General features: G+C 44.8%; 1 protein-coding gene across 1 annotated transcript in view; it reads left to right on the top strand.

Annotated features, from left to right (window-relative positions):
• Nucleotides 1-288: 288 nt before the first annotated feature.
• Nucleotides 289-10915, top strand: part of capn15 (calpain 15) — a 29594-nt gene continuing 18967 nt past the window's right edge. Inside the window, 1 exon segment of the mRNA XM_029456843.1 lies at nucleotides 289-1508. Within this exon segment, the coding sequence (XP_029312703.1) occupies nucleotides 1330-1508 (179 nt within the window). The 5' untranslated portion in view covers nucleotides 289-1329.

Raw genomic sequence — 10915 nt, 5'->3', positions numbered from 1 at the left:
AGACAGAAATTAAGCCGTCTCTCTCAGACAGTGGAAACTCGGATCATCTCCAGCCTTTGCGCCGGTAGAGCACCGCAGCCTGGAACGGAACGGAACATCTCTCTCCGGTGTTTTCTCGGATGTACATAGAACTTTGCAGCTGAGCTGTAAACATGTTCATGCTGTGACAACTCTTGAGGTTTTAAAGAGCCAGTTTTGAAGTTTTCTCCAAAATTCTGCAAATACCACAAGTGTTTTTAACCCCTGAGAAAGCCCCCCCCCCCCCCCCCCCCCCCCCAAGGGTCTCAAACATGACGTTTCATCCAGCGGGAGAAATGCAGCTGGGCTGTTTTACTGCTAAACTTTCACAGCAGCTGTTATATGGACTGGATGTCTGAAAGATGAGACTTGGATATTAGCATACTTGTAGTTTTGCCAACACCCTTCCCAGCAAATGCAATGCATTGATTTCCTTCAGTGCCCACATTGTAAATGACTCTGTGGATATATTTTGTATGACTTTTATTGGAGCAAGATTCATGCCACACTATCATACATCACTATCCGCTGTCTTTATAGGACCATGATGCTATTTTTGCTGTTCTGGATGTTTTTGTTTTTTTCCACTTCTTGAGCCTTGCATTTGCCAGAGGTTTACCGTGTGGCTGCTGAGATGCTGAAAGACCGTGAACGCATTTACTTCTGTACCACACCTTCTCCTGCTTTTGCGAATTGATTGTTTTTCTGAGCATGTGCAAAGAAAAGAGGAACCAGGCATGAGACTGCACAGACTGGGGAGATGTGTCAGAAGGAATGCGGGAGGAATTATGAGTGGCACTACGGAAGACATGGTGCACAGTGTTACAAGCTTTAAGTCAACAAGAGCAAGAATTACGAGCCTTTGCTGTGAGAAAACTAAATGTTCTCCTCTGAGACCAACTGCTGGATGGGAATCGGCTCTCTGGCATTAAATTACTATTTGAATTGAGGACTTCTTCCCCTGTGCGCCTTGGGACACCCACCCTGCATACTTGGCCACCTGCTTGTTACGCTCATTTGTTGTGTACCCTTATTTTGAATTCCCTGTTGCTGCGGTTCTTATTTGTTTTTACTCTGGCGCAATTCTCCCTAATCAAAGTAGAAAGTTGCCAGCAGGAAGTTTCCAGCAAATACAAACCCATGATTGCCCATGTGGTCCAAAACAACCCCTCTAGTATCAATATATCTAATTTTGTCTCACTGAATACAAGTGTGGATCCCTTGGCAACCTTCGTGCTCTAGAGCAAAGCCAAACAAACAGATCTTCCTATCAAGAGTGCATTCGGAGACTGATTTCCTGTCGCCGTGGTGATGGGGAGCTCAGCCTCGTCTCTCACTGCAGAGACAGAGTCAGACCATGGCTTCCGCAGCACCCCGTACCCGTCGTCACCCCCTGTGGGCTGGCTCAGGAACAGCCACAGCAGCCCGGTGTGGGGCACCACCTTCATCACACGTCAGCAGCAGCACCCGCTGCCTCACCGAGAGCGCAGGTAAGAGCCAACTCTGTCGGGCCCCGCCGGGTGCCAACGCGTTTCTCACATGAGTGCACATGGGGCACAGAGAGGCGGGACGGCCCGGCTTGGCCAGTTGTTGGGGAAGTCGCAGGAGGATTGAGACGTGGTGTAGTATTACATGGGAATGGGAGTGTGAGCGTACAAATTGGCATTGCATCAAGGATCTTGTGCTGATGTTCTCTTGGATTCAGTATTTGGGGCGGTGTGCACACAGTGTTGTAAACTGACACTGTCCATCAGCATTGTTCATTTGAGAAAGGGGCTACTTTCTGTTTCACAGGCTTTTAGAAAACGCTTACTGAGGATTCAATAACCTCACAGCGATGGATCAAATCCCTGTTTCATTAAAGCTTATCTAATCAAAGCCTGCATTTTTTTATTTTTATGATGCACCAAAAATCTGGCTAAGCCGGATTTGTAAACCAAAATCCCACCCCATGGTTCCCCCCTGGAACAGCTGCTACAGTATGTGCTGCACTTCATGCAGTGCTGAGAGGATTGCCGGGACAGATAGATTGACCTGTCTTCTGTGAGTCCAATGAAAAACAGCCCACGGGGTAATTACGCCAGTATTAGATAAGATACGTTTTAATGGCATGCTTTTATTTTATATCAGGCTTAAAGAACAGCTTTGATTCAGTTTTTTTTATTAATTTTGGAGATGATTTAAAAACGGTGAATACATTCTCTTGGTAAATGTGGCTAGGCAATCTATTGTTTGTAGTGAACAGAGGCTCCTTTTCTGCAGAATATAACCCACTAAGAGTTTCCCCAAGAACAAACTTTGTATTGAGCTAGCAGCAGCTGTGTCATTGACCAAGCTTTACGTCTATCAGAGCCAACTATTTGGGGAAGAGACATGCTTTTCCTATGTGCTGATTTGTTGGCTGCATGAAAACTACTTATTCAGTTACTGCATTTCAAAAAAAGTCTGTGCTGTAATAATCCATTGTTCCAGTCATTGTCTTCTGAGTCACTGTCAACACAGTGAAGGGCTTTTCAGCAGTGTGTAAGAAGCTCAGTATGAATGTGCAGCTCATCCAGGAGTTTTGACTGACTTTCTTTCAAAGGATGATCTCCTCTAACGCCCTCATGGAAACTTGTTTAGAAGCGTTTCCAGTTTTACTTCAGCTTTTTGGGTCATGTCTCTCTGAATGAGAACAGGCAGTTGTTATCGACCGCCTGTAGTGTATTGAAGTTGTTGCTGAGTCACTCAGGGCATCATGGTCCGGTTGTTAGTTATTGATTTTCAGAGAGCCCAATCACATTTCCCCACAATGGATGTCATTATTTATTCAGCATCAGTCTCCAGTTGGGCTTTCATCTTTCTTGATTCCTGCCCGTCGCTGTCACTACTCTCCTTGCAGTTGCTCTACATTTAACAGTTAAGGCAGTCATTGCTTCCATTGCCTTACTCTTCTAAGAGTTTACAAATATAGACGGGGCCGGATTTAGCCCATATTTAAACACGGTTCTATCAGCCATAGCTCCATGCATGAATTAAACTCAATAGCTCATACTGTCAGTGTAGTTTTGCATCATACAGTGAACATGCTTTTTTCATTCGGCAGACTCTTCCATTGCATTTGTGCATCTCTGGAGCAATAAGCTACTGTCTCCATCACCAATCAGACTCCACCCTCAGTTAGCTGAGCACATGAACACAGGCAGACATGCAGAGATACACACCGTTTCAGTATACTGCTGGCAGGCAGAGAGGGACACGCAACCATATCCTGACAATAGATGTTTTAGAAACACTGTGCAGCAGCACTTGGAACATGCCCTCTTATCTCCCCCCCACTCCCTCTTTCTCTCTCACACACACACACACACACACACACACACACACACACACACACACACACACACACACACACACACACACACACACACACACACACACACACACACACACTCACTCACTCGCAGTCTTTAGCACACATACACACTGCTGTGTGAGCCTAACAATGTTAGGCAAGCTTTGCTGAGCTGTGACAGAGCATGAAATACAGAAACAACAGAACACTATGAGCCCAGCTTAACTTCAGGCGTTGTCATACAGTTTATTCTCTTATATATTGTCCTATAAAACGTTTTCTATACCTTGTTTTCCCTAGCTTGGAGACTGCGGGAACAGTCTTGTCCTTGGGTAATTTCAATTTGTTTTCATCCAGCAGCGACCCCATCGACTTTGGGAAGTGTTTGTGTGCACTGAATCAGTACCTCAACTGTGAAGTTTCATTCAAGATAAAAAAGCCACTCGGCAGACAAACATGGGCAACAGAGGTGTCGTTGTGTGAGCTGCGATGTTTTATAACTTTGGAATCTTAATTTTTCCTTTTTTTAATAGCACCACAACACAGTTTAATCCCAATGCTGTTATTGTTTAAGTTAACAATGTGACTGTGCTTCATTTAATCTCAGCCCCGTAGTGCTGGTGGGTTCCATTGCACATGGCCTTTGGAGCCCTTACATTTAGTGTCGTCTCCCTCCAGAGTCGATCCCAGGCTCTCCACTGTCCCAGCATGATGGATGATAGCGTTTATCGCAGCTCCATTCCACTGGCTCTCCTCCCTTTTTAATTGGATTAAAACGGGTCCTCTTGGATTCGACCAGCGTGCTCACTGGCCGTGTTTATGACTGAATTATTTCAGCTCGTCCTCCCTGGCTATTGCCTGTATGGTGAAGACAGGGCAGCGTCAGGACAGTCCCCAAGCCACCCGAATAGATTTGGCACGCAGGCTTTGTCTCACAGTGTGGCTTTCTTTTGGAAAACAGAGCATTGATGCGGCAAGAAAAAAAACAGACTATTGGCCCTGAAATTGACATGATTCCAGACCTCCCCCCCCCCACCCCCCTCTTGTTGCCATGGAAATCTGTAGCATATGTTCCATAACCTAATTCCATTGGGCTCTAGATAAGACCACACATGGCAGCTTCACACACAGAAAGAAACATGTGCTGGCAAATGGCACCTCTGGAGGAATACATATTACCAGCTGATTATTCATGTCGGTGTTTATTGATCAGTCAGATGCATGCCAGCAAGCTAGAGGAATCTTATGGCAAGTGGGCTTCCGAGGGTTGAATTTGTGAAGCAGGAAGTAGAGCGCCACTCTGAGAAGTTCCCCCTCAGGCTCAGGGCAGCGCTGTGTCAGCAGCAGTGTCCCTGCTCTCCATGTTTAGGTGCCTGCAGGAACTTCAGATAGCACCGTGCCCCTGCCATTTCTTCCTCTTCTTCCTCCCTGACTCTGGAGCTTCCTGCTAGCTTCCTGCTTGCTCTCGCTTTTTTCCTGTGCTACTGATGTCTGCTGAAACCCAGTCAGACAGTTTCCTCTGTTTTAAAGATTCAAATGTCTGAAGCTGTCTCCGCCGTTGACAGATTCACTCGTCAAAAAACGAGCACCGGTCTTGAAATATTCACTGAGGGCACAGCTAGAGGTCAGAAGCTACTGTTATTCTTTCTGTCTCTGTTCCCCTCTTTTGACCAGTATTTGCATTCTTAGTATCTCCAGTTTAACATCGTTAGTTCGTCTCTCATTTTGACAATAGCTCTGGGTTGTGAGGCCTTGATCATACATTCTGTGACCACCTGGGTCAGGCAGGCATAAAAAACATTTATGTGATAAAAAAGCAAAACCACACACAAATATTCTCACGCGTGGTATTACCCCGACACACCACACTTACACAACAACACCCTTGTTTCTACAGCATCACACCCTTCTTGCGATGTTTCCATGTGTACAGTATAGTGTACAGCCTCAGCCATGTTTATTGGAGGAAAGTCTCGGCCCATGGGCACTTTTTCAAAAGTTTTGCTCTGGTAGGAGTCTCTGTGTCAATACGATAACATTTCATAAATCTATTCTGTCTTGAAAAGTCTCATTAAAAAGTGTTCCGCTCAATGTCTCTGTATCAAAACTTCACCAATTATCTTGTTGGGCTGTCCCCTATGACTAAAGCTTCACTGTCACTAATCCCTTGTGTCGCATCGTCATGTCCCAGTAGAAACTCTCGATCTGCTGTTACCGCCTCAGATAAGTTGCAGTCATCTCCTTCATGTTGTAACTAATTCATTCTGGAGAACTGTCAGGGTTGAGTAATTGAGTCATTTTCATGTCACAACATATTACCTGGCAGGTAGAACTGAGGCTTGATGGTGTATCCTCAAGCATTTGACCCTGACTTATCGGCTCCTCTGGAAAAAAAAAAAACCATGCAGGAATACTTGCTCAGGGACTTTTAATTGAAAAGGTTGCTCTGATCTTGCGAGCAAGAAAAATCCCACAATCGAGCGATAAACAAAAGCTGTTTCCAGTGAAACTTGCTGCAGACAGACTGCATTCGTTACTAAAAGGGTGAAATACATTCTCAGCTGGTTTCCTCAAGTGGGGTAAAGAATGTGTGAAAGCGCTGATCTAATCCCCGAACACTGAAGTTTTCTGGGTGGGTTCACATGCAGCCGAATGTTTCCACGTTCATTATCCTTTTTTACAGCTTGTCTGATCAAATATCAAGCTGTGCTCTGTTAAACAAGAATCACCACTCTGTTACCGTCGTCGTTCTGTCTGCGAGTGATGTTCGATCGGATGAAGTAAAAACATAAAAATCTGGAGCAGTAATGCCAGCGCTCTGGAAACCCGGGGTAATGCCCTTGCAGCTGGCTGTTATGAAAACCACTCCCTGCATCTCTGGCACTTCTAGGGTTGCAGCTATTAAACAGGTTCATCTTCAAGCGCACAAATAACCAAGACATTTTTCTAACCTAAACATTTTTCTAAGCTACAGTATCTACGTCTTCGTTCAGTAAATATTTATTGGAAGAGTGAGTCATTTCATTTTGAGCGTGTTTGCGTGGGGGGGGGGGGGGCTACATCTGGAACCAACGCACCACAGTCAGGCTGCCCACAGTTATCCAGCCTCACACAGCCTATTAGCGATCAGCTGATAACTGATGCTGCAAAGCTGGTTATCAGTAGCGTGTTTAATATGAGGTGATACAGTAATAATAGTAATATACTGAAATCTTGAGAGGAAGCAACAGAAGTAGGATAACATAGAAAGATTATTTAACAATGTGGGCCTTAATCCCTTATGTAAACATACACCTACTTCTGCATTTAGGTGCAATACAAAACATTGTAAAGGTAACATTAAAGCTAGCACTGATTACCGGATGAAAAGTTGTTTTGCAGCGTTAGCATGGAGGCAAGATAATGTCTGATTATGTGCCGTACTGATTACCCTATCGATAATGCATTAGGCTTAATTGACCCCATGTGAGTGTCTTAAAATTACTTTTAACTAGTTGCAGCCCCGAGTATTTAATTGCTTACGAGTATAAAACTTAAAATACGTGAAGCATGTTCGATGTTTTAACTGGAAATGCTTAATCGTCACAATTATTTGCGTTCAGTTAGTAATCAAATGATACCAAATTAATGACCTGAGGTTTTCCAATTTGTTGTAGCAATCTGTTATAAAACATATTTTCTTCCAGTACTTCTCTGCCGTGCAAAGGTCTAAGCAGCAGCTACAAGTACCCGACGCCGTATGGATTGGCTACATTATTAAGTAGGAGAACCACATCCAAACTCTAATGAGCTTCTTTGCAAGTTGAATTTATTTGAAAAACGTTTAAAATTGTACAAATATCGACTTTTTGGCTTCATGATTGAGCGTGCAGCTTTGGACGAGATACAGTTGGGAGTCTGTTCTCATACCAGTAAGTTCACTTATGTTGCTCTCAGATGCACATCGCATGTGAGATAAGGAATATGTGGAAGTGTAATTTAATTATTGCTTATCAGTCCAAAGAGCAACGAGAGAAAAGAGTAGACAATATCTTTTGGAGTTAAGGCATTCCTGGTGGTTACTCGTGTTTACAGTCGAGGCTTAGAGAACCCTTTTTTGTTTTGAAACGTTTTTGAAAGCAAAGCCAGTCACAAGATGAACTGTCATGGAAACCCTGCGTGGCGCTTACTGTGCGCTGACTGACGAGCCATGTGTTATATAATATCTGTGAAGTGCTGACTGACTCCTTTTGTGTTATAGCTTAGTGTAATGTCAGGATTCATTTATTAGGCAGCCAGTTAAGTGTTTGAATTGTTGAACATTTCTGTCCTTGTTTTGGTCTTTCATTATTAATCATGTTTTGTTTTTATTAGAATAGAAGAAGACAATGTCTGTACCGCACAGTACTTACCGTACACCAGATACAACATCATCTGATGATATTAAAACAAAAATAGAACTGACACTTGTTGTATGTGAATGTTAAAGCAGTTCAGACTTACTGCCATGTTTAATCATGAAGGAAATGGATTGTCAACAGACTCCGTTTCGTGGTGATGTTTGTTTTCGTGTTGAAATGTGCAAAGCAGATACAAGCTGCCTCTAGTGGCCAAAGAAGGCAGCACGCTTTCCCCCCTCGGGCCTTAGGCTCACGGCCAGCCACTGAAAGGCAGTGCTAATGACTGTCACACAAAGGCCAAATGTCTCACAGCAGCGCAGGGAGAAGCTGGCGAGACTCGGTTCTCTTGATCTCGAGTTCATTATGTGGAATGAATCCATGTAGCCAGTCATAGGTGTCCTCCAGACTTACTCTAACCAGAGCATTTCTTAAAGCCTCACTGATCCATCTTACATCCAGGATTATGCCCATTCTGCATCTCTTCTCTACAGGTACCTCTTTTCTCTATAGCCTGAAGACTTCCTTGCTGACGCCTCAGTTGTGTACACCCACCATGATGTTACTGGTTTTCACTGAGCGCTCCAGAGCTCTCACTGCTTGTAATAGTCTTCTAAAGTGCTCTATGATTGTCTTACACCCAGTGATGCATTGACAAATTGGCCAGGGGTCATTGACGCTCTTACTTAAATTAATTTAGACTAGGAGCAGGTACTTTATGTATTCAGGGTCTCATTGCAAAAAGATGGGTTTTCTAGAGGTGAGGTGTGTGTGTCTCTGTCTCTCTCTGTCTCTCTCTGTCTCTCTCTCTCTCTCTCTCTCTCTCTCTCTGTCTCTGTCTCTGTCTCTGTCTGTCTCTGTCTCTCTCTCTCTATCTCTATCTGCTCTTATCTGCTCTCTGTCTTTCTATGTCTCTCTCTCTTCCTCTGGTCTATGTCTCTCTCTGTCCTCTCTCTCTCTCTCTCTCTCCTTCTCTCTCTCTCTCTCTCTATGATCTCTGCTCTCTCTGTCTCTGTCTCTGTCTCTCTCTCTCTCTCTCTCTCTCTCTCTCTCTCTCTGTACTCTCTCTCTGTCTCTGTCTCTGTCTCTGTCTCTCTTCTCTCTCCTATCCTCTCTCTCTCTCTCTCTCTCTCTCTCTCTCTGTATCTGTCTCTCTTGTTCTGTCCTTGTCTCTATCTCTCTCTCATCTGTCTCTCTATGTCTCTCTCTCTCTCTGCTCTCTCTCTCTCTGTCTCTGCTATCCTCTGCTGCCTATCTCTTGTCTCTCTCTCTCTCTATCTATCTCTCTCTCGGTCTTCTCTCTCTCTCCTCTGTCTCTCTCTTCTCTGTCTCTGTCTCTCTCGTCTCTACTCTGTCTCTGTCTACTCTCGTATCTGTCTCTCTGTCTCCTTCTCTCTCTCTCTCTCTCTGCTCTCTCTCTCTCTCTCTCTCTCTCTCTCGCTCTCTCTGTCTCTGTCTCTCTCCTCCTTCTCTCTCTCTCTTTCTCTCTCTCTGTCTCTCTCTCTCTCTCTGTCTCTGTCTCTCTCTCTGTCTCTGTCTCTCTCCTCCTTCTCTCTCTCTCTCTCTCTCTCTCTCTCTCTCCTCCTTCCCTGTCTCTCTCTGTCTCTCTCTCTCTCTCCTCTCTCTCTCTCTCTCTCTCTCTCTCTCTCTCTCTCTCTCTCTCCACTGTAAGCTATTGGCTACTCGCCCAGGTCTGCGACACTGGGGAACTGAGGAGCTGAAGTGGGCACTTTAAGAGCAGCTCCACTGAGCACAGGGCCAAGGACAAAAGGTGTGTGAGTGTGTCTGCGTGTACATGTGTGTTTGTACACACTCCTGTGAGTGGAGCATGTACACGTGAAGCATCTTTTTATGTAGGGTTAACAGGGATCACAGACTGTAGTGGTTCATCGTCTGCTGCAGGCATGTACTGTACATACAAATGTGTGTCTGTGTGTGCACTGCACTTACAGTGCATCCTTTTTTAATTGAGGACCAGGATTATGGCTGTAGTTGTTCATCGTGCCTTACTTACACTTAATAAGTTCTATGCTGAACAGATAATAATGAGATAATTAAGCTAGATATTAAAAAAGGCTGATCACTTCAATATAAAAGCTTCTACGTTGGCTGCTGCAGACGGAAACATAATGAATTTGCAACCCCTGCGTTCCGCTGAGAACCAAATCAATTGCTTTGACAAAGTGTCCATGTGGCTGACACTGTGACTTTGCTCTCTCTCTTGAGATGAAAGAGGCCTGACAGTTATGGCCACAGGGAAGAACCTGTCATCAAACATGAGGTGTTGACTCTCGCTGCTGCTGCTGCTGCTGCTGCTGCAGCTGCTGTCGTTGTCGCCGTCAGACAGGCAGGCCTTTGGACAGCTATGCGCGGTGTGAACATGTGCCATCAATGCTAGCATGGGGCTGCCACTTAATTCAACCGCATTTAACTAAACTGTGTGGTGGTGAGGAAAGGAGGAGGGGAGGAGCAATATTATACTTAATATTGCATAGCTACCAGGGGGACATGGCAGATAGTACTGTGGGATGAAAGACGAAGCAAAACAAAAGGAAACTGATTTCCCAGTGTTTGTGTGTCTTCACAAAGAAATGTGTTTTTGCTTATTGTTTTCATTGGAAGGCTGAGTTTCCTCCTCACTCTGTGGTTCCTGCTTTATGTTGCTGACTGCAGCTCAGGACAATGAATGCAGTGCTAATGGCTCCTGACATAAAGCAATGGGACTTCTTCTTCCATACTTTTTGCTGCCCTGCGGCTGAGGATGCACACAAACTAAGGCACAAATGTAGTCGGACAATATAACAAGCAACTATGCTATATCTACAAATAGATATAGCTACATGCCTGCGTACACACCCAGCGGCAAGGACCCACGCACACAAAGACATCCAAAGACATTAGTGAGTGTGCCTCCCTGCTGTCATTCTCCTCCTTACCTTAGGGAGGAGAGTTGACGAGAGGAGAGGACAGTGTGCAGGGGTTCCGAGGAGTCGCCTGGTTTGAAAGTGTTTTAATGGAGTTGAGCTTGGAGCAATTAGCCGTTCAGGACACGTGCAGTGAAGAAGAGCAGGATCTAGGCTGGCCGAGCAGAAGTCCCGCTCCTCTATACTTCATCAGCGGAGGTTGTTTTTTTTTACCGTGCTCTAATGTGAAAACAACAAAGCATTGTCTGAATATGTTTCTCATT

This window comes from Cottoperca gobio, chromosome 19 (assembly GCF_900634415.1).
Source record: "Cottoperca gobio chromosome 19, fCotGob3.1, whole genome shotgun sequence".
In the NCBI taxonomy this organism is placed as follows: Eukaryota; Metazoa; Chordata; class Actinopteri; order Perciformes; family Bovichtidae; genus Cottoperca; species Cottoperca gobio.
The sequence above is the reverse complement of the archived record's forward strand: the minus strand, read 5'-3'. Positions and strand labels throughout refer to the sequence as shown.